Here is a 24671-nt window from a genome sequence, read left to right as displayed (position 1 = left end):
CCGCTCAGCATCCGCAAAGTCGCCTCTGCTCGCGTTTCGTCTTTCTCGCAGTTTTTAATAACATAGAGAGTCCGATTTTTTATATCCACCGCGATTACTGTTAATTATGGCAATGCAGAAGGAATTAATTATTCAGCAAATTAATCCAAAATAGAAAGAGAATTTTGGCTGGCTGCGTCACACTGCAAAGATGCAGAGATCCAGGATTTCAACGCACGGTGAAGAAATTTAAAAAATAAAAAAACGCAACCTGCTCTGCTGTGCTGCTCAGCACGTTGCAAAGTACACGTGCAATCCAAACTGGTTCTGTTTAATACTCTCAATATTTTCATGCTACGAACAAGAGATATATTAATTGACGGACTTGCTGGAGTGAAAATTATAGCCAAAAGTAAAATTATCGTCCGTTAAAATCCAGATAATTATTATTTTTCAGTCTGAAATCGATTAAATTCCGGACAATGTATCTGTCACTATTGTCAACACTCCATTTACCTTAAAACAGTTGACCCGTGCTTTATTCGAGTCTCGAGTCACCGCATGTGATTTTAACGGTTTCTCTTTTAAATTGTTGCTATATTATCTGCAAAAGCATTCACTTTGTATCGTTAGGGACGCAGAATATTTATTAACTCAAAGAAACGAGTTTATTTTCTGGTCTTTCCGACGGGGAAAACATGAAAACCGTCTTTTGAAAGTCAGGAATTATCCACCGTTTGAGCAAAAAAAAATTATTGCCACCCTAAACAAAAAGGAAACGTAAATGTTTTAGGCTCTACTGACCAGTGATAAATTTGAACGGAATCTAGTAGCTAAGCAACCGGCGAAAATTGACTGTAGTGCAGATTGCATAAATATATACTCCGTCTTTAAATTTAATGTTTTCAACAGAAAATCCCCTTAATTTGTGCTCTTTGCGCATCAATTCAAACATGGCCGCTCCCAGTTTTGAAAATAAAATTATAGAAAAGGCTGACAATCAATTTGACGATGAAAAATGCACAATTTCTCGGCCAGTGCAAGTGCTGCCCTCCTGGTGGCTTTCAAAAGTAAACTCATTTCACCGCGGCCTCTTTTGTTTGATAAAAACCACCCTTGGTGTGCTAATTATATTGTCTCATTTTTAATTATTTAGAGGCCACACTCGACCTTTCAAACCTGATCATTTTTTCCGGAACTGCAATGGCAGGATGGGAAAATCTGTTCTTGAATACACGATAGAGCGTATCCCAAGACAGGAAACCGAAACTGGAAACCGGAATCCGGTCCTTTTCCGGTTTTTCACACGGAACCGGAAATATTTTAAACGGAACAGGACCGGACCGGATTTTCAATAAACCAAAAGATTTTCCGGTTTTTCCTTTTTCAAATAATAAAAAGAGTTATGTCCCGCAGCAAAAAAGGGGGCTGAAAATTTCTCTAATTTCAGTGTTGTTATTATTTGGTTACGAGAAATTCCAGTTTAAAAATTAAAAAATCCTGACATTTTTCGGAAATTGGGTTTGCCACCTCAAAATCTCGGGTTCTAACAATCAGAATTGCAAAAAGTACCCACCGTTAGACTCGTCTCGATCTCCACTAACCAGCAAAAGTATATGTGGGGATGCTTATCACCATCCCCTTTTAACCCCATCGTTATAATTGTGAAACAAACACTTTTTGCTTCCTTCCATCCTTCCTCAAGGCTTAAAAATATTTTAGTGCACCTTAAATTCCTTCTAAATTAACAGCCTGTCTTTTCTTTCAAAACCTCAACAGAAAAATACTTTTTAATTAAATGCTACTTAATACAAAAATCCAGGAGCATAAAAAATGTTTTACTTTTTCGAGGGGGATGAAGTATTGCAACTTAGGGCTGAAGGGTAAGCACAGCACCTCTAAATCTTTCAGCTGGTCAATGGAGGTTAGGCCTAGTCCAATTGTGTTTAGTTTTTGCAATTCTGATGGTTCAAAATCGAGACATGGAGCTGCAAAAATAACGAATGTTGAACATTTTCTACTTTTTCGAGTTTTTAAGTTAATTTACTCATATAACGCATATAAACATCCGCAAAAATGCGATAAAATCCACAAAGTTTTTTGCAATGCAGATTTTTTTTCGGAAAAATGCATTTTTTTGCAAACCCCGCTCCCAAGAACCGGAATCCGGTTTTTCCAGTTTTTCCCACGGATCCGGAAACATTTTAACCGGAACTGGACCGGACAGGATTTTCTCCAAATAGTTGAAACAAGAACTGGAAACAACCGGAATAATTTTTTCCGGAACTGGAAAGACAGGATGGGAAAATCTGTTCTTGTATACGCTCTAATACACGAGCTCTTCAAGCATATAAAAATGGAAACAATCGTATTTTTATACAAAATTCTAATTAATTGTTAATTGTCTTCTTTATTTTGCTTCCAAAAGTTGCATGCTGCTGAGTCTTCGGATAAAGCTGAAGTCGAGGAGAAGGATGTTCAGGTCAATCTTCTCCTGGACCAATTCGTAAACCTTCTGTCAGGAAAAGGAGGCGTCGCCCGAGCCAAGCAGCGTACGAAAGTAGGAAAGCATCTCGTTCCTTTTGTGCTCTAGTTTTTCATCTGTGAAATTCACATTAGTCAAATACGGCATGTTGCCGATTTCTGCAACACAGCTAAACCGAAAAATATGATAAGTACCCTTCGATCCCTTGACTTACAGCTCGCAGAACTGGAACGGCTCCCGAAGTGCTGATCAGCTAGAGCTTCCCTGTCGATCGCTTGGGTCGTCGTCACGGCGGCTGCCTCTCACGGTAATCGTCTCTCAGATATTATTCAGTTCTTACTATTTTTTTTATAATTGCTTCAGAAGCCAGAAGGGCCCAAATAAGATCAATTGAACTAAGGTTTCTCGTAAAAAATTATGATAATTCTAGGTGCCATTCTTATAATTATTCAATGTCAAGCGCCATGTGAGGGCACTAGAATAATCAGGATGAGCCGCGGTAAACTTGAATAAATAATATTCAATGATCTTTAAAATGGAACACGGCTTCTCCACAGTGAGCCTTTAATTTACTATGAAATATTCGGAATACTTTATAGTTCCTTCAAATCATGCTGCTTGTCAGGAAGAAGAACAAAAACAAAGAGGATTGGGATTAGAAATGGTGTTGATTTTAGTTTATTACTAAAAGTGACTCTAACAAAGACAAAAAGACTTTCGATCGCGAAATCGGCCATTAATTAACTTACTGCTGAAGGTATAAAGTTAATAACGTGGGCGAGACTTTGAAAATTAAAGTAAATTCCTACTGTGATTGGACAGGCAAAAGAGGGGAAACTAGTAAGCAGAGGCGCGGGAATGATGACGCGATGCGAAGCCACTTCCAAGGGTTGGAGAGTGGATAGATGCCACTTGTTGCGGTGTCAACAAACGGTCCGTGATTGGAATAAATACATTTTAAGGCGTGAAAGATGCCAAAACTACTTTGAATTAAACAGTGCTCGCTCGACGCTAAAGGCAAAAAAGGAAAAGGCAATTTTGTACATAAAACGGTGATTCTTGTTTCGAAGACTTGGGTCTTCTGCAGGCGCGCGTTGGGGCAGATCAGGCTGTTGAGTGTCACGACACCTCCCTTCAATTATGCGTATTAAAATTTTATCTATGACAAAAGTGCATTTCTTACCATAAAAAGATCAATTTCTGGCGAGATTTGTGAATTCGGTTTCATTTGGTTGGTCCTACACCACAGATTCTCTACTTCTGCAGGGCCATTTGTTCCCCTCTTGACCTTGTATCTCGTGGAAGTTGGCTCATCACGAACAATTTCTGAGTCTGAAAAGATTCGAGGTCTCTGATTAACGTCTGGGTTTGCTGGCTGTTTAATCATCACGGAGGAATCGAACAAATAAAAACCTCATTATAAAGGAACATAACTGAGAGCAGTATTTTCAATCTCTCATCCATGGCTGTCGATGGATTCATTGCAGACAATGTTGTGCTTATCAACGATCTATCCATCAAACATTGAATAACCTTCCCTCGACGAATGAATTTACACAGGAAACATTGAGCTGATGGGGGAAAGGAATAAGACGCTTTAAAAACTCAAACACTTAACTTTGATCTCTTAGGACGAGAGTTAAAAATTACATAGTTACCCAAGTAAAATCAATTTCCAAGAAAGTGTCGTGTTGTCGCGTCTAGATGCACCCACGGTTACATCCAAAGGTTTTTGAGTGTTCGTGATTAAAGCCTGATTGCCTGCTGCACTTCCCCGCCACCTTCAGGGCAATCGACAAGGTCGGTCCAGCTGGGAGTGTGAAAACTGCTTCTTGTTACAGTGGCTTCTTGAAATCAGTGGCTGAGTGGAAAATCAAAATTGGTTTCCCTTCCAAAATTGTCACACCACCTTCAGGATAATCGAGACTAGATGAGAGTGTGGAAACAGCTGTTTTCGCGTTGAAAGCTGAGCCATGTATTTAATTTTCGAGGAATTGATTGTAATAGAAATTGAATTAATTTTTAGATTTCTTGGTGGATAGAGATATTTGCTGCACGTATGTTTAGCAGTTTCATCTATTTGAAAAAAATTAACAGGAATTCTGCATAATGAATATTAATTGATTCATATTGCAAAATAAATGCACAGGTATCACAAAGAGAATACTTTATTTTTTGAAAAACAATTTACAAGCGTTTCAAATTCTATTGAATAACGCTTCCAGTTTATTTATTCCTAAACGCCAGTATAGTACAGAAACTAAAAATTATGTTTGTAATTAATTAACAGACAAAATCGGTGCTATACATTTTTCATACATATTACCCTAATAATGTCCAAAATAAATTACCGATTCGTGTGAAAATGTTAGTCATTGAAATTTATTTAAATATTTACATTCATAAAGCACTTTATAATTAAATTCTATTTTAAAAATATGATTCCATCTCAGAAAACACCAGGAAATCTATATAATTAGCTCATCTGGTACTTTCAAGCTTAAATTAAAGAGTGAATTATGAATTATTCATTCTCAGTCCTCATTTACACTGGTGACGATGCATGAAGGGATCAATTGTTAGAGCAAGAAAAGCAAAAATGTGCTAAATTAGGACAAAAAAAGAGCGTTAACAAGATATAGCGGTTTTAATTCACTCGCATTTATTAGCTGGGTGACGCTTCTTCAAGTTCATCAAACCTTCGAAGTAAATGAGTTGGACAAGAATCGTCAATGTAGTCACGAGCAGACTTCCCCTTAACGTCTCTTATGTTGACATCCACATTTTTAGACATAAGTATTTTAAAAAATGTGCAGGGCCAAAGCTTCTTCTTGCAAGCCAGAATCAGCGGGGTTTCGTTCAAGTCATTTTTCACGTTCAAATCAATGACGTCCTGCTCCGCAAGCCAATTAAGAACGTCATCATTCTTGTTGCGTTTGTATAATTTGATTGCCAGATGCAGAGAGGTATCTCTATTCTTCAAACGCTGTTTAACCAAATCGCCGTTCAACTCATGAATGAATAACGCCATGTCATAGTTTGTTATCGCATGGTGAAAAGCGTTCTTCCCGTCGTTGTCTGATAGAGTCAAATCCGCACCTTTCTCGTGCAAAAGCTTCACTAAAGACAAGTTTCCATTTTTTGCGGCGTAGTGCATTGCAGTTTTTCCCCGCCTGTTCGAGACATTGACCTCAACATTTCTGGTCAGCAGCAATTCGGCGACCTTCAACCACCTTCTTTCGCAAGCCAGTAAGAGTGGTGTTTCGCCAGAAGCATTTTTCGCGTTCAAATCAACGACGCCTTGCTCAACAAGCCAAATAATGAGCTTATCATTCCGGTTGTCTTTGTTCAATTTGATTGCCAGATGCAGAGAGGTATCTCCATTGTTCAAAAGCTGTTTAACCAAATCACCATTCAACTCATGAATGAATAATGCCATGTTAAAGTTCTCTATCGCATGGTGAAATGCGTTCTTTCCGTCGTTGTCTGTCAAAGCTAAATCTGCACCTCTTTTGCACAACTCTTGCACCAAATCATAAGCATATGAATCTTCAATTATATCGCGTCTAAACAAACTAACGGCGTAGTGCAGGGCCGTTCTTCCATTTTTATCTTTCACATTTATATCGACGTTTTTATCCAGCAAAATCTTAGCAAAATTCCATTTCATCCGCTTGCAAGCCAGCAGAAACGGTGTTTCACCGTTGCTGTTTGTTTCGTTCAAGTCATTTTCGCATTGCTCAACGAGCCAAAGAATTGCGTCAGAGTTACTGGGCAACGGTCCTGTTGCCACATGGAGGCTTGTGTCTCCATTTTCCAACCTCTGCTTCAACAAATCATTGTTTTTCTCGTGAATAAATAACAATATCTCAAAGTGTCTCGTTGCGTGGTGCAAAGCGTTCATTCCCTCGTCGTTTGTTAGAGTCAAATCCGCACCTTTCTCATGCATCAGCATCACTAATTTCAAGTTTCCTTTTTCTGCGGCGTAGTGCAATGCAGTTTTTCCACACCAGTCCGCGACATTGATACCAACATTTCTGGTCAGCAGCAATTCGGCGACATTCCACACCCCGGTTTGGCAAGCCAGTAAGAGTGGTGTGTCGCCAGCAGCATTTTTCGCGTTTAAAATTGTGTCGTCTACTTGTTCTATAATCCACGGAGCGATTTCATCCCACTCTTCTCTATTAGCAGAGGACAATACCAAAAAATGTAGAATTGTGTTTTCATCTTTTGTACGCTGTTTCACAAGATTTCTGTTCTTCTCATTGATGAATTGTAACATTCCTATGTGTTCAAAAGCGAAGTGGATTGCATTCTTTCCCTCCAGGTCCGTTAGAGTTAAATCTGCGTTATTTTCAAGCAACAATTTCACCAAATCAACATTTCCTGATTCAGCAGCCAGATGCAGTGCTGTCCTTCCTTTTATGTCACATCTGTTCACTGTTCCGTACTCTTTCAGTGTGGATCCAACAGAACCTTCACCAATATATGGATTTTTGGCTTCTTCAGCAGCGCAGGCTAAAAACTTTTTCACAAATTGCAAATGTCCGCTTTCAGCAGCAATATGCAACGCAGTCATCCCTTCTTTGTCAACCACATTGAAGTCTCCACCCACTTCTATCCAAGTTTGCAGAGCCTCTAAATCACCCCTTTCAGCTGCAAAATGCAGGCACGTTTGCCCCAGATAGTTTTCGACTTCCAGGTCGATATCTTTTTTCATCAGATAGTCAATGCATTTTTCATCTCCTTTGCTCACTGCAATTCGCAACGCAGTGCAGCCTTTGTTGTTCTTTGCTCTTACGTCAACTCCAATCTCTTCGATCAGAAAACTTTCAAAGTTAACCGAGTAGAATTTTCTGAATTCCACAGAAATATGCAGCCCTGTTTGACCACTTCCGGTTTTCTCCTTGGCTAGCAGACTATCAGTGGTGTGCAACAATTGAATCAATTCTTTTTTTCGGTCACTGTTGCTTTTGCAAGCAAAATGAAAAGCATTCCATCCATTTTCGTCCACAGCTTGAACATTTGCGCCAGAATGGATCAACTCCTGGACACGTTCAAGGTATCCATGTTCCGCAGCGCAGTGAAGAGCAGTTTTTCCTCTTTCGTCTGTCATGTTAATGTCACTCTTCTGCAGAATTAAGAAATAATCCATGAATTTATTGTCGTCCAATGACCAATCTCTTGGTTCTCCACTTGGTCGTAAAGTGTTCACGTCTTCCCCTGCTTCGTCAACAAGCCAGCGACACATTTCTAAATTTCCATTTATAGCCGAAATTTGTAAAGGACTTCCGTCAATGCCATTTTCCACGTTTTTCAAACTAGGACTCTTGTGTAGTAAAAATTTTGCAATTTCTTTGCGCCCTTCTCGAATAGCATAATGTAAAACATTCAAATCTGATTTTACTTCATTGATTTCAAAAGTGTCTTTGTTGCGTTGCAGTCCACTGATATTTTCCTCCAATATCAATTTGACCATGTCTAGGTTATTTGCTTGTACAGCCACCATCAATGGGTCCCAACTGTCAACATTTATATCTATGGCCAATCTCGCACCATGCTTAAGCAAAATTTCCACGCTTTTAAATGCTTGAAACCAAATGGCACAATGAAGAGCGTTTCCAAATTCCATTTTCGTAAAAAATGTTTCATTTGGTCCGCATCTTTTTACAAAATCTACGTCGACACCGCTTTGCAGGAGTAGATTAAGGATTTCACCGTGATTTTTCTCTGCTGCAACCACTCCAGCATCTATTACAAATCTTTTTGAGTGGATCATCTCTGGCAATCTAGGATATTTTGTCTTCAGCTTCTCAAAGAAGAGAAATGCGTTTGATTCAGCAACTGACTTCAACAAGTAAGGTAAAATTGTAAGCAGCTCTTCATCACTGTTGATCAAGTCCGTGTCGAGCAGCAGGATTGCAATTTCTTCCGCACCATCGATTGCTTCGACCAAAAGAGTCTTATCCTTTGCAACAGAAATACAATTACCCTCTCGGTTGTTACTGAAGCAGATATTTTGATAAATCATTTTGAAGATATTAATACAACCACCGTTAACAATCAATTTAAAAAATCTATCAGGATTCAGCTTCATGACTGTAAGAATTGATGTCCTGTCCTCTTCAATCTTTTCCTCGTTAGTGGAATAGAATAAATCGACAAACTCTATGCACCACGATGATGATTGCACGTTAAATACACTTGCAACATCTTCAGCACTGGTTCGGGATTCACTTTCGCTAACATCATCGATTTCAAGCAGAAAATGCTGGGCTGCAAGAAATTCAGCGAAAGTTTGATGAATGAAAATAACCTTATTGTTTTCAAACGTGGCAATGCCATAGCAGTTGAATTTTTCAAGCTCTTTTCTTGTGGCATCATTTAGTTCAACTTCTGTGATGTGGCAACTTGCTATCTGTTGAAGACGTTTCAAAGCTTCGTCGAATAACCCGGGAAATATGTTTTCATTGTCTTTGTCAAATCCTTTATTGATCAGAGAGTCTTCCACTTTTTGTCGCACAACCTGGTCGTAGATTTGGTACAAGTTTCCTTCGGCCCCATACTTGGCAACCAAAGAAAGGTGCAAGGGATTTTTCAAGATATCTTCTGATGAAAAGTTCTTGATGAATAATACACAATCTTCTCGACTCTTGCCGGTCTCCAGCTGAAGCAACTTGATTTGCTGATTTTTATTCAAGGGATTAATATTTACTAAAACAGCGTTTGATATCCGCTTTTTAATTGCTTCTGCTGCGTGAGGTCTTGTTCCGATCCAAATGGAAATCTGCTTCTTTTCTAGAGCTTCGATTACTTTTAATACTTTTTCTTGGTTTTCACGACGGTTTTCATCAAACCCATCAAGAATCACAACACACTGCTTGTTTTCTATCTGCTTTGAGATTTCCTCTTTCGAAATATGAGTGGCATTCACGAGAAAATCAAACTCGGTCACTTTCCTCTTCAAAGGGCCAAACGAAACTCTCGGGAGTGAAATACGTAAAATTTGTAAATCCGGATCTAGTTTCCCGAGTTGAAAAGCCATTTCCCTGAGGATTGTCGTCTTTCCCGTTCCTGCGACTGAACTCAAGAGACAAATATTGTTTTTTGTTGCTGATTCCTTCACCAAGCTGTCGAGGCAGTCGTAATTTTCTTTATTTTTTTGAGAATTTGTAACTGAAAAGCTAAGTTCAACAAAAGACTTTGGCCAGTCTGGAAAATTGAGAGGATACTGGAGCGTCGAGTTAAGAAAATCCTTATTTTCTTTTGATTCGGAAATAAGAAGACTTGCGAGCAGTTCTTGAAGACTTTTTTCCTTTTTCAGCTCTTGGCCCTTGAAGATTTCGATCAGCTTTTGAAGTCCATCTAAAAGATAAAAATGTATTTCCTGTCTAAAAAATACTGCAACTCGTTAGTGATTTGGAGTAGTTAAAAAATTACCTTTGTTGTGCAAAACTAGGACTAACCATCCACTGTGATTTGTTGCAGATATTTCCATGTTAGACTGCATTTTTCCGATCTTTTTAAAACAAATACGGTGAGAGTTACTTAAATGTCATTTTTTTAATTTGCCAGATATTTTGGAATTAAATAGAAATAAATTAAATAAAAAATCACTTACGGCGTCAGACGAGCTCGTTTCCTGATTCACAAGGAATAATATTTTAGGTTTTCCTATCCACTGGTCGTTTTTTGGCCCGATAAACTCTCGCAGTATTTCAGATATTGTAGTGTCTTTACCGTCCACTTCTACGCAAACCTCATTCGTCTCCTTGTTTTCACTCACAAGGCCAAAAAAGATAAGGAAAATGCAGCCAATATCGGAGTCAAGCCTCGAGGCTAAAATTTGAATTGCATTTTTTCCAGTATTTCAATATAATTAAGTAGAAAAACCTTCATTTATGGACATCCACGGCTTTCCTCTCAGCATTCTTTCGCTGGTCTCAAAATCTAGGTTTTGGGCCAATGCTCTTTTAATTTCTTTGAATTGCCCATTAGGCGTTGCGGAAATTAGGAACGCAAGGCGGCGTCGCAAGTTTTCCCCTGAACTTGATTTCCAAGAGTAAAACTCGAGTTTGCTTTTAATTTTGATACTCTTTGCTTCAACTGTCGAGAAAGATGAGTCATTTGCAGAAATTCTGAAACAAATAATTAATCATATTTTTATATCTCTTTAAACCCTAATTCCTGTTAGATCACGAAAACTCACTTTGAGAAGACAAAACTTCTGTCCTGAGAAAACACCTTTACTTCGGGAGTTTGTCCACTTTTCTCTTTAATCGCAACTTTGTGACTCTCATTTTGAATATATGTCAGGACATTTATGAGACTCTCGTCCTTTTCAAGCGAATCTAAGACCTGGCACATAAAGAAGGCGAATGTTGTTCCTTTCTGGTCTCGTTTGGCCTTGGTCGCTGGGAAATATATTGCAATTGAGCTAGAGAATCAAATTTTTATTTATATCAGTCTTTACTTTCGACTGTTGAGAAGAACACAGCCGTGTTTCTCATCATAGGGCTGTAGGTAATTCGGCAAGAATTTTCGTTCTTGAAATTTTCGTCATTTGCGTAAAAGAGTGCGTCTATCAGTTCTCCTCTGCATGGCTATAAATCAATTGTTTTAATACAAGTCTAATTGATGAAAGCAGAGCCTTACACCAAAGTTTATTAATTTGAGGCAATCCTCGAAACCAGTCAGCATTTTCAGAGACTCGAATATCTCCGTTGTTGTGAAGCAAGTAAAGTCGTTTGGGTCTTTGCTCTGGCAGTGGTCTGTGAAGATTTTTCCATCTGTGTCACCGTGAGAAAGAATGTAAAGCATAAACACTGATGGAACATCTGTAAAATCCGTAAAATCGATACGATATAACACATTCTTCGACAATTGTTTCGTTATTTTACCTGTACAGCCAAATTTTCCTAATAATTTTTCATGATCGGAGAGAAGTTCAAGCAACTTCCCTTTTTCTGGTGACAACCAACTGCAGAAGTTGCAGTTCCGGTTCACTCTGAAGGTGTTTTCCAGATTCTCTACGTCCTGAGCATCGCCTTCCCGAATCCAGGATTCGTCATTGGTATTTTCAAAGTTGTAGTGAACGACGAGCACGCAAACACTAATAATTCAGGTTTTATATAAATTATGTCGGATAATTTCCACGATGTTCATACTTGTCTGCGTTTTTTCTTTGTTGGTCTTTCGACACGAAATATCCTAATTTGGCTGGCCCGTCAGGCATTTTCTCTGAAAAAAATCAGTGAAAACCACTAATTACCTCCAAGGTCGTGGATAAATTATTATTGTTCTCTCGACTGAAGGTAACTGATGTTTTCTCGACTGGGGTAATAGTTTCAACCTGTTTTTAGGTAAGGGGCACAGGGCCCCAAGGAGGCGCACACCAGAAAACGCGAAAAAAACTCTTATTCGGCCTCGGCAAGGATCTCAGGTCGTGGAACCGTGAAAAAGGTCGTTTCGGTTTGCCAGGTGAAAGATCTTAGCGAGACGCGTCTGATGGAGGGTCGTGGTCAACAATACAATGAACGGTCGAATTAAAAAGATATATTTGCGAGCGAGCAAGGAGAACGCTGCACCGCTCCGCGTGTGCGAAATCCGCTTAAAACAAGCAATAATAATTACGATTAAACCGAAAGAGACGCCGGAAAAGGCAAAACCGCGTAATGACAGTTTTCAGGGTATACAACCTTAGGAATGTCGTTGGTGGCGGCACCGAGCACCTTCAAATATGCTCAAACTGACCAAAATTTCATTAAAATTCGGAACCGGCAAGGATCTCAGGTCGCGGAACCCTGAGAAAGGTCGTTTGGGCAAGCTAGGTCGAAGCCCTTCGCGAGCCCTGTCGAATGATGGTTTGTAGTCGACGACAGCACGAACAATCGAATTTTGCCAAATTTAAATCCATTTTAATCACTGCTGGCTCACAGAACGGCACACACACTCATGTGCGAGCCCCAAAAACACGCAAACAAATTAATTTCAGCAAAGCGAAATTGCTGTAAATCGAGATTTGAGCGTCTTTCGACTTCCTCGTACTGATTCCATTGCCAAAATCGAAAGAAATTGCCCAGGGGCTTCGCGGCGCCCACGCGCGCATTTGCGCCGACCCTAATTGCCATCAGTGCAAAATCCGAATTTTTAAAAATTCCGCCGTAATTCACTTATCGGCCCGGAATTTTTCAAATTCGGTTTACAGTCACTTTTCATCGATCAGAATAGTATCAGAAGAGAATCGCGACAGAAAAATGATTTTACTAATTTAAAACCCTAATTTTAATATCGCCAAAAAATGATATCGCTGTTAAATTCTGCGTTTTATAGGCGAATTTGCCACCCCCGTCGCCCCCAACCCCCGCAAAAAGAATACCGCCTTATTAAAGTGGCGTGGTGAAGTTTTATTTCTGTCACATATTCGCCGATCACACACGCGGCGGGTCGACCGATGGGGAGCAACGCACGTGCAAGAAAAGTCTAAGAACCGATTTCATGGCCCCCCGTTAATCGTAATTAATAACAGCGGACGACAAACATTTTTTTATTTCGCAAAAACGACGGCATTCTCTCGAGTGGCGAAGCAGAGGGAGGTATCAGCTAGGGCTGTTTCTTTTTCTGGTCTGACAATGAGTGAGCCTTTTTGCTCAATTTTTGAGCCAGCTGCTGCCGGTTTTTGCGAGCCGCTGGATGGTATTTTAATGCTGCGAATACAATTGCATAAACGCCGTTTTTATTTACCGAGAATATTCGGCGAGCCGCCGCAGCCGCCAGACTTAGGCGGCTAAGCCGGTGTATTAGCCAGCAGCCGGAAAAAATTGGGTGGCTCAGACCTCTATTCGAAATGCTCCAATTTTTTTCGCACCTTTCCAGTGGCTTTCGGACGAATTCGTGCCGTTTCAGAAAAATACATCGGTGCGGGGATTCAAAAACATGGCCACGATTAGGCCCAAGCTCCCCTGCGGCCGCTTGGGCCCCATACAATCCGTGTTATTGGGACCCCACGGGATTTGCTGAGCAACGGTTTAGGGGAAAAATAAAAATTAAAGAGGAAAAATTTTGCATGACGAATAAAATGTGAATTCGAATAATTTTTTATATATATTTTCTGACAATGAGCACTTTACAGAAAGTCCAATACATTAATTTTAAGGAAAAAGGTTATTATATATATCTGCCTTTTATTCAAGTTAACCTCGCGTTGATATCAAAACCCGTTGACTCAGTAATTATAATATTACTTTTCAAGTGACGATTATAGTAAATTGCAAATTTACCCTGAAAACAATTGCCTTACCTTGTAGTTGATCTGCCATCTAGTCGGAGAACTCAGGAAAATGTTCAGGGCAGCTGCCCTCCCAATTTGAAGAGAGAGCAACTAGCCGGTCGCCGCGCGGAGGAGCAAACTCGCGACTCGCGGCAGCGATCTGTGAAGTGTCGTGCGTGCGGAGCGGCTGCTTGCCGATTCGCCTCCCGCGAGGCGAGAGTAAGACTTTTCGCTGGACTTTCTATTTTTAAAAAAGCGATGCACGTGTTTTCGCTCTCGTCACTCGATCGCCCGCACAGAGGCAGCAGCAGCCAGTCTCGTGTCTCATCCAGCGAACAAGACTTTTCTCACCGTGCGCCTACAACATTTAATTGACATTTTTTGATTTCTTTTATACGCTAAAACCTTAAAGTAAATTCTTATTAAAATAATTTGTTTCCTTTTTTATAAGCTTGGTCAAGCGTAGCCAAAAAATTAAATGCCTGACCGTCAAAGCTAAGAAATAAATGGATATTCCGGTCGAACGAAACTCGAATTGCACAATTTTTCCCCTGATTTACAGGTGCGATGCAATGACAAAATAAAATCGTTTTTTTATCTCATGAGTTTCTTTCCTATAATCTTCTCGACCTTCGACCTGGTGCTGGACGAGACGCCCGGTGGATTTTATGCCTTAGCTGACACGCCCACAAAGATTAAAGGAGTGAAAACGATATCAATTTTTTTGTTTATTTTAATAAGCAGCCAAAATAATGCTTTCAACGAATAAAGGGGTGCATATATGGAATTGAAAATCTTAATGATTAATATTTTGTACCCTTTAGTATAATCTCACGCATTATTTGCCATTATTTCACACACGTGTTGCTTCCATTGTTTTTATTTTTGGTTTGTTCTGATGTTGAAGAATCGTCTGCTTTCTTTTGATTTGTTTTCATTCGTTTTATGGACATTCTGAATATTTGGTCAATCGCATTTTAATCGCAGCAGTCCGCGGATGAAAAGCTCTGTTTGTAAATAATTCAAGGCTAAAAGAGCCAATAATAATAAATGGTTATTCCATTAATTTTTGCAGCCTTTTTCTCTATTCGTTCTCCGCAAAAAGTTCAAAACCTTTTATTTGAAAGAAAAAAGTAACAAAAAAAGTATTTTATAAAATAGCCTCAATGCTATGATAACATTTGCACGACTTTAATAAATTGCGGAGCCGGCAACAAAAAAGCCTAAACACATTCAACTTAGCAAGATCAGGGCAGCTGTTTATGCCCTCGCAGTTGTAAGAGAGAGCAACTCGCCGGTCGGCGCGGCGGACGCAAACACTCGCGACCCGCGGCAGCTGCTTATCGTTCGTTGATGTGTGGTGAACGCGCGGTGCCCCTGCTGCCATTTCGCCTCTCGCGGCTTACGAGGCACATTTTCGTTTCAAGGTCGAGCTAGAAAAACGGTCTTTTATCAAGTCAAAAGTTCAAATAAGCGCCGCGTAGGCAAGAAGCAATATTTGACGAGAAATATTGTTTTTTAAAAGTAGAAGGACTTTTATTTTACGTGCGTCCAACAGCCGCGCGGCTCGTCGGCGGATGAGCAAAGAGAAGAAACACGCGCACGATAAAAGTCGGAGAGCCGATCTTATTTCCGTTCGAATAATGTTATCTTATCACAGCAGTTAGCGGACGGCACACATTATTTTATTACGAAATCTTTTTGGGAAAATTTTAGACGAAATAAATGAAATCCTGAAATGGGGTGCATGAAAAATAAAATATGAAATCCATTTGCTGTGTTTTCTATTTTCTTTACTGATTTTCCGCAAAAAAATATTTATTTGACGTGAGAGAATGCCTGCTATTTAAACTGGAAAGAGATTAATTTGATTTATGCGTCAATGAGCCGCGCGGCTGCTGAGCAGATGAAGAGAGGAGAGAGCAACGCCGCGCGCACGGAAATTCCCTCAAAGTCAATCGCATTTTTGTCACAGCAGATGACAAATAATATTTAAATCCAAAAAGCTCTGTCTAAATTCAAGGTGGAAAAAATTAATCAAGGTTACCAATAAATAAATAAAAATATGATTTCCATTAATTTTGCTGTGTTTGCTGAACTCTCCATAAAAAGTGCAATACGTTTGTTTTAAATAAAAAATAACAATAAACAGTAGTCGCATTCTTTTATAATTTAGCCTCAATGCCATTCTAACATCTGCACGAATTTAATCAATTGCGTAGCTGGGAACAAATGAGCCTAAAAACTATCGACTTACCAAGATCAGGGCAGCTGTTTATTCCCTCGCAATTGTAAGAGAGAGCAACTCGCTGGTCGCCGCGCGGAACTAAACACTCGCGACTCGCGGCCGCCGCTTATCGCTCATGTGTGGTGAACGCGCGGTGCTGCTGGCTGGCTTCCGTGTCGCCTCTTGCGAGTCGCGAGTTAGACTTTTTGTAGCAAGTGTGTCACCGCTGTAAGTTCAACTGTCGCCCGCACAGAGGCAGCACCAGCCAATCTCCTCCAGCGAAACAAACGTATCTCTCTACACATTATTTCCACTGCACAATTTAATTTTTGTATACGCGGCACTAATTTTAAGTTTAATTCTTATAAAGATTAATTATTTTTCATTTTTATATGCTCGGTCCGGTGAATAAAAAAAGCTAATAAGTGGAAATTATGCCGGTTGAAATAAAATGTAATTAACACATTTTTTCCGTGGAATAATATATTTAATATATTTTTCTTATTTAATACACTCAAACTAATACTCAAATAGTCTATACAAATTATTGAAGTAAGCATTTTTTAATAGCTGAAGCTATAGACAGAAATTTTAGTTATTTCTGTGATATTTCGACTGCTTCTAGATCAGGAGAAGAGTATAACGAATTGACGCTATCGTGGAATTTGTGGTATTTGACAGACTTGTCTTGAAAAATAGTCGTTTTGTGGGCCTCCTTGGTGTTTGGCGGAATCGAATTGTTCGTCTTCTGTCTCAAGATGATCAAAATGAACAGGATCACGGTAAATACGTTGGAGCAGATGAGAATGACGATAAACAGCCGATATTGGTGTAATTTATCTGTCTGTGTGCTGCTCTCCTGCACCTCGGTTGAAGCATTTTTCTCATCAGGCGTTGAAGATTTTACTGTGAATGGAAATGATAAGCTTACAGACATTTTAAATATTAGTTAAATAAGAGTCCCAAGTCCCAACAGCAACGGGAAAATTAAGTTCATATATTTTATGTTAAAAAAGAATTTGCTATTTTAGCTCAAATAAAAGGAATAAGTGCTCCAATATTTTTCCTACAATGAAAAGAAAAAGGAGCTATTGGATTGTTTCGGGGATATACTACTGGCTGTCCAATGTCAGAAATGGCAAAAGGTGGCTACTTGAGAGACTGCAAATGCTCAATTAGCTAAACGGGCTGTTTTTCGCACTTATCCAGTGGCTTTGAAGAAAAGAGGAGGCAAAACGATGGCCACATTGGGCCCAAGATCCTCAGCAGCCATTCAGGCCAAATTTTATCCGCCCGGTGGTTTTATTAGGACAAATTCAACTCATCATAGCCTATGGAATGTGCTGAGTGAACAGAGAATGTCCACAAAGAATATATTTTCAAGTAAATTTGATGAAAGCAGGATTGTTGAATCAATTGGATTCCCTCTATAATTATACAAAATTCACTAAAGAAAACTTACCTGATGAGTCCTCGAAGGATGGTTCACCGACCGCAGCCTTCAAAAGCCTGTATCTTGGCTTTTCTTTTATTATATCAATCGCCGTCACCCAAATAGTTCCATTTTGGTTCAAGGCAATATTAAATGGCAAAAAAAGTTCCAGTTCATCGATCTAAAACCAAGCAAAGAACGGTCTCGATGAGCACGAATTCCCATGTAGAAATATGGATCGAGGCTGAGGACACGCTCACACATTAGCGGAGTGGTCAAATCGCGAAATATTTCAGTAGACGAATAAATTTAAAGAGGATCCAAATACTCGTTACATAAACCCGAGGAAAATTATAACGAAATTAATTATTTTCAAATGATATTTTAAATTGGTGACCTACCTCAAAAAATCGCTGCTCCAGAAATGGCTGGGAAGTGTTCCAAGAATTTATGTAGTTTCTGTTGAAAAAATTGGCATAAATGATCCCATGGTTGTCCATCAGCATTCTGTAAGGTTTTGCAGACCAATTTCCGATTAATTTTGGATTTGTAGTTTGAGTTCCACTGCGAAGTGCGTCAACGGAAATCGAATGCAGTTTATTGGAGTTCCATTGGCCAAGGTAGAGTTGTCTCGGTTCCTGATCCTTTGGGGAAAGGGCAATGGACAAAACGTTGATTCCTGGCGTGCCCACCGTCCAAGATTGATTTCTTTCCAAACTAAAGACGACAATGTTTTGTTCATACCACCGCGAGATATAAGCAAAGGTTTCGTTTGGCGTTTTGTCGAGAACCAAGTCTTGCATGTCGCCGTAAAAAGAAAACTGATGAATTAGTTTGGGTTGATCGTTGTTGGTAAGGTCAATAGTTAATATTTTGGAATTGCATTTCTTGCTACCGTTGTCCAGAACCCACAGTCTTCCAACAGAGTCCACTTCCAGCCCTTTTGCTACTTCAATTTTGTTGCAGTTTCCAAATTCCTGCAGAACAGGGAATTGATTTGTCTTTTAAAACGAAGCCAAACTTAAAATTTTAGATTTTAACATGACGTCACGGCTTTTCTGCAAACAAAACTTGAAATTTGTGACCAGTATTACGAATGACGCTCAACAAATCAGGGGTTTCTCCGTCAGTTTATTTTAATTGCACTGAACCTGATAAATCTGGTTTTGAGATCAAAAGGAAAATCTTTGGCAAAGAAAAACTATATTTTTCATCTCCAAGAAACGATTTCCAAAATATTTTAAGTTCTTTGCCACCTCATTAAATATTAATTATTGTGTCCTTGTTAAAAATTTAATTAAGATATTAGAGCACAGTGCATTATTCTATTTGCAGATTCACAAAAACTCTCCCCTTTTAAATAGTACACAATTTATTTATTAATTTAGTTACTTACATGCATGTCCCACGAGGGAAACGAAGTGAGCTTCGGGGGTGCAGGGGACGCACTGGTCGTCGGCAAAGACACCAGACTCACCGGAATGGCATCATTTTTTTGAATAACGAAGAAGATCCTTGATCCGTAGAGAGCCATGAATTTAGGCTCGGTGATATCTGGATAGAAAATTTCGCCCCACCCTTCCTCTGTCCAGTTCGCCTCGGAAGGCCACTCGTAGTCCCATTTATCGGGCCATTCGTAGACTAGGGTGAAGTTGGTGCTGGCGGTGGCCAGGGAAGAAATGCCGAGCCAGAAAATTATGACGAAAAAAGGAGTCATGCTGCTGTACACTTCAAACTGTTCTCAAAAGGAACAAAAATATAAGTCTTCGGACGTCTCCCACACTTGCCCGTTTGTTAACGTGTGGGAAAATAACTCTCGAGTGATCCGAGGGTTATTTTCTCACTGTTTATCACGGTGACAAGTGGGGGCTCCACTCGATGGAATTTATTGAAGAGAGTATGCGAGTGAGTCAACGATAGTGTTACCACACTTTACAATGAACAAATTAAACATCCTTACACGATGCAGTCCAGGTAGTCGAGTATACTAAAGTGCTTTTAAATTGGGGTCTTGTTTTTTTATCTAAAAAGATTACTTGAGCAATGAAAACTACTCTGACACAGAGAGCATCGTACAGGTGTAAACAGTAGCGATTGAAGTAAAAGAATAGTCGGGCAGAGCTATGCGCAGGTTAATTAAATTTTCAGTGCAGAACACACTATACTCTCTCTCTCTCTCTTCTCTTTCTTTCTCTCATAACTGTATCTTACAGAAACATTTAAAAGAAAATATTACTCGGCACGTGACAACGGCGTTACAATTTTTTTTATTTGGTTGGTTATGCAGTTCCTGCTTGTCACTCTTTTGCCATTGTTCATGGAACTTAATTTTAATCAGTTCTATGTAACGGAAATTATTAAATATACAGACGTCCAAGTTTTGCTTCAAAATAGGTGGAATGAATTAGAAATAAATTGGTAGGTTGAAACATTATTTATTTTCAAAACACATAAGAACGATTGAATGTTTTTAAATTATTGGATTCCGATCAAGAGGTGCCCACCCAGATTTCCCGAAACTCCGTGGCCTTGCAGGCATCGCTTTGTCCTTCTTCGCTGATTTCTGACTGAGAAATTTTGGCTGGAAGCAGAGATTTGGAGAAGGGGCGTGGCAGCGGCCTGGTCATTCATCCTTCAGCTCTTCCGAGGTGCTGACCTCATCATGGTTGTCACGAAATAACTTAGACATTTCCAGGGACTCGAAGCTGTTTTGCACAGGGGAATAGTTCCTCTTCTGATGCAGGATGAGCCAAAGAATGATCAATCCCGACAGGATCGCGGTAAATACGTTCAAGCAGATCAGAGCTTTGATTAGAAACTGCTGATGTTGGTTCTTTATTTCTGTCAGGATGCAACTCTCCGCCTGCAACTCGGTCGTAGCAGTTGTTTCAGCAGCAGGCGTCGAAGATTTTGTTGTGGTCGGGGTGGAATGGCTGGTCCGTGATGTAGTGGTGGTTCGAATGCGTGGTCGAACTAGAATAAAATATATCAACATCAACATTAAGTTTTTCAACCGTCTATAAATTAAATTAAATTGAATCAACCAATTATGTCATTGTATTGAAATTAAATGGATTGTGTTTGTGAATTGTTTCTGCGATGGATTGAAAATAATATCGTAAGAATCTCAAATCAGTATTCATAGGAACTTCATTTATTTTTTCATAAAAATCTATGTCATATCCTATATTTTCAGGGTAAAAAAATCAAGAAATTTCACCGCTTTGTTAAAAAAGAGCAGTGGGGGAGATATTTGAGCAATTCGGCAAAAGAGAGTTGAGATGCGCAACTTTCCAAAAAAAGGCGAAAAGATGGTCGCTCTTCTGCGACAACTCTGTGTTGTTAATTGGGACCAAATGAATTTATAGCCCACAGGATGTGCTGACAATGAGCAGAGGTTAAAAATATTCAAAGTAAATATGAATTAGGTTGATTCTGATTTAGTTCCCTGCCCCTTATATTAAGAAAACCCTAAAGGAAACTTACCTGTAGAGACCTCGAAGATGTAAGATTGCGCACCAATTGCAGCCCTTATAAGCCTGTACCTTGGGTACACAAACCTTCCTCCCCGCACTGTTGTCCAAAAAGTTCCATTTGGGTCTAAGGCGAAAGTAAAGGGCCAATAATAATTCAGATCATCGATCTAAAAACAAAAGGAATGCACGGAATCAATGCGACTAATTAAAAATTTCTTATTGAAATAAGGTTCAAATTTTGACATAGTGGAAAAGTTTTATTTTCACGTCAGATAGGATAATGTTTGTTCGACCATGGTAAATTGATGCCTTAATAGACTTAATTGATGCAAAAAATAACTGCCTTCAAGAACGGTCTTATTTTAGTTTCCACGTCCTGACTCTGCATGCACCTCCAACGAAGAAATTTGCCTATTTTTCCCAATAAGAAAATGTTATTTTTAAATGGTGACTTACCTCATATAAACGCTTTTCCACAAAAGGCTGGTATGTGTCCCAACATTGAAGGTAACTCTTCGAAAAAAAGGCTGCAAACAATTTCCCCTGGTTGTCGATCAGCATTCTATAGGGCCTTGATGTCCATTCTTTAATAAGTTTCGGATTTGCGGATTGAGTTCCGTCCCGAAGTAAGGCAACAGGAAGTGAATAAAGTTCATTCGTGTAGGATTTGCTGAGATAGAGCAGTCTCGATTCCTGATCCTTAGGGGACAGGGCGATGGAAGAAATTTTGATCCCTGGCGTGTCCACAATCCAAGATTCGTTTCTTTCCAAATTAAACACGACAATGTGACTTTCACCCCACCGCGAGATGTAGGCGAAGGTTCCATTGGGCGTTTCGTCGAGCACAATGTCGCGCATCTCGTGGTTTTGCGAAAACTGATGAACTAGTTTGGTTTGATCGTTGTTTTTCAAGTCGATGGTCCATATTTTGCCACTGCAATTGTCGCTACCGTCATCGAGCACCCACAGTCTGCCAACGGAGTCCACTTCCAGCCCTGAAGCATTTGAAATTTTGTAGCAGTCTCCCCTTCTCTGAAAAAGAGAAATGAATTTGCGCTTTTTAAACCGAGTCAATCTAAAATATTATTTAGTATTGCGACGTGACCAATACCAGCGAATTTGCAATGAAATTTTTAATTCGTGTCCTGTTTCACGACCAACTCTCAATAAAACAGCCTTAAATGAGCAAAAATTCCTTGCTGGCTCTTCATTAACGTGCGAATTTAGTCCGTGAGCCACACGCATAGAAAAAAATTGCCAAGAAAAGAGTAATTTTGTAAATCCGGTCAAGATTTCGTGAATTGCATATTATTTCTCTTTGCAGATGCAGAACAACTTTTCCCATTAATATGTACAATGAATAGCATTTAACTTTGCTACTTACATCATGCATGTCCCACGAAGGGAATGGAGTGAGCTTTGGGGACGAATAGGACGCGCCGCTCGTCGGCAAGGACACAAGAGTCGCCGGAAGATTTTGACCTTCTTCTTGCAGGCTGAGGAAGAGCCTTGTTCCGTACACTGCCATGTAGAAAAACTTGATATTTTTTGCGGTATTTTTATTGAAAATTCCATTTTTCGCTTCTTGTTTCCTGTCCACCTCGGGAGGCCACTCATAGTCCAGTTCATTCCACTGGAAGATTGGTTTGAAGTTGGCAGCGGTGGCCAGCGATGAAAGGCCGAGCAAATAAATGGTGACGAAAAACGGCGTCATCCTTCCAGCAGCCTCTTCCAACTGCTCTCAAAAGTCAAGGAAATAATGGAATGGTTATTTTTATAACAAGACGTGCAAACAAAAAGTCGAAAAGATAACACACCCTGCTTTATTTAACGCCAAACAATCCGGAACTTTTTTAATTTGATACAAAATCAGTAGGTTTTGTGATTGAAGAATAAGAACAGTCGGGCAGAGCAATATGCGATTGAATTTAATAGAAAATAGTTTTTAATAGGACAAATCTTTCTTTATTTAATGATTATTCTGAAATTCGTCTTTCAACTATAAGATTTACGTTGCAGCAGATATAAATTTGGGCTGCGTGCAGGATTGAACAATATATTTTCTGACTCAGAGAAGAAAAGGAACAAGCGCGGTTTTTCACCTCTTAATCTAATGGTCAAAATTGCGAAGTAAAGTCTGCCGGTGTCCAACACTTGCTCGATGCTAACGCTTGGAAGGAGTGACTAGAGCAACGCCATCAATTTCATATTTATATAGTGACACAAGTAATAGTTGCCCGATGGTAAACACATTTATTCCAAAGAGCATTATTGTATGTGCAAATGACAAATATAACATTTTTACAAGTAAACATCCTGCACAGTTTGGACGGACAAATCTCGTTATACCTTTGTCCAAAACCCTCAGCCACCCATCGGTGTCCACTTTCTGTTCCTGCTGCTACAATTTCTTTTTCTTACTGAAGCATCTATGTAATAATAAAATTTGTTCTTACTTCTTTTCAATCATTTAATGGCATGAATTACAGTTAAAAGTCCGAACCCTATATATTTAAATGAAAATAAACTCAATCATCACAATAAAAAACTTTTTATTGAAAACCCTAATGAAATATTACATTCAGGATGAATTTTCATATTCAGTATAAGGGAACTACCTTAAACAATTTGTCAACTTGAAAGACTCAATCAAATTCTACTCCTGATTATTATTTTCATCATGTTCGGTGAATATTTACTGCCGAACAATACTCTCTCTCACATTCTTTCTTTAGAGGAAACCTTTTTCTGATTACTTAACATATTTTGCTGCAAAATGCCCAGTTTCACAAGAAAAAAATAGGTGGTATGATTTAAAAAATTGAATTAAGAGAGTGAAACCGTATATTAATTTCCAGCACGAAGAAATACATTTAAGAGTGATTTGGACATTTTTTTTAAAAAATTGTTGGTTTCGGGTAAATATGTGATTTTTTTAATCTCTTCAACATTGCGAGCATCGCTTTTAATAAACTGTCTGCAATGATCGCGAACAGATATTTCGGCTGCTCCTAGAGATTTCGAGAAGGGGGCGTTGCAGTGGCCTGGTCAGATTTGACTTGATCCTAAACCCTTTCCATGGGGCTGACGTCATCATGGTTGTCACGAAAGTCAGACATTTGCTTGGACACGTTGGAGTTTTTTGGATTGGAATTTTTCCTCTTCTGTCTCAGAAAGAGCCAATTTCCTGAGCAGGCGTCGAAGATTTATTTTGTTGTGGTCGGAATAGTCATGCTGGATCATTCTGAGCTAGTAAGAGGTTTTGGTTTGGTAGTCGTAGTTCGAATGGCTTGTAGCGTAACTGAAACAAAATAAATCAACATATATGGTGTTGCATAGACATTCCAACCATCGTAAAATCAAAGGGAAATCAACAAACAAAAATTGAGAGCTGCAATACATTCCCTCCGCTTTATTGATTAAGAGAAAAAAGTGAATCGGGAGAGATTTTAGCCCTTCTCGGATGTAATATAATGGCTGCCCAATGTCAAGAGATAAAAGGCCAAAGGTGGTTAGTTGAGAGACTCCAAATGCTTGATTGGCACCTCATAGCCGACGGGAGGTACAGACCAGATGTTAAAAAATATTGATATATATTTTAGTAATTATAATATGGCTGATTATTTGTTTGTTTATCCCAATTATTAAAGAGTACACTAAAAGAAACTTACCTGGCTAGACCTCGGAGGATTTTACACACCGACCGCGATTTCCAAAAGCCTATATCTCGGATTTAGCTTCCTACCCTCTACTGTCACCCAAATAGTTCCAATTAGGTCCAAAGCAATTGTAAATGGCCAAAA

The 24671-nt window shown here is 39.3% G+C and overlaps 1 protein-coding gene and 1 long non-coding RNA gene across 2 annotated transcripts; both read right to left on the bottom strand.

Moving 5' to 3' along the window:
* Nucleotides 1–5129: 5129 nt before the first annotated feature.
* LOC135937388 (putative ankyrin repeat protein RF_0381) lies at nt 5130–7715 on the bottom strand. The gene has a single exon (XM_065480539.1). It carries the CDS (start codon nt 7713–7715, stop codon nt 5130–5132), a length of 2586 nt encoding a protein of 861 aa, XP_065336611.1.
* Nucleotides 7716–9263: 1548 nt separating this feature from the next.
* LOC135936200 (uncharacterized) lies at nt 9264–10559 on the bottom strand. Its single transcript, XR_010574292.1, has 4 exons — nt 10358–10559; nt 10086–10303; nt 9905–9983; nt 9264–9829 (listed from the first exon to the last, which is right to left on the bottom strand). It is a non-coding gene; the product is annotated as an uncharacterized LOC135936200 (long non-coding RNA).
* Between the last annotated feature and the right edge of the window lie 14112 nt (nt 10560–24671).

Source organism: Cloeon dipterum, chromosome 2 (assembly GCF_949628265.1).
Source record: "Cloeon dipterum chromosome 2, ieCloDipt1.1, whole genome shotgun sequence".
Lineage (NCBI taxonomy): Eukaryota > Metazoa > Arthropoda > Insecta > Ephemeroptera > Baetidae > Cloeon > Cloeon dipterum.
The sequence above is the reverse complement of the archived record's forward strand: the minus strand, read 5'-3'. Positions and strand labels throughout refer to the sequence as shown.

Excerpts from the sequence above, each read along its gene's own strand:
- LOC135937388 (XM_065480539.1), bottom strand. The coding sequence starts at position 7,715 with ATGTGTCGCTGGCTTGTTGACGAAGCAGGGGAAGACGTGAACACTTTA.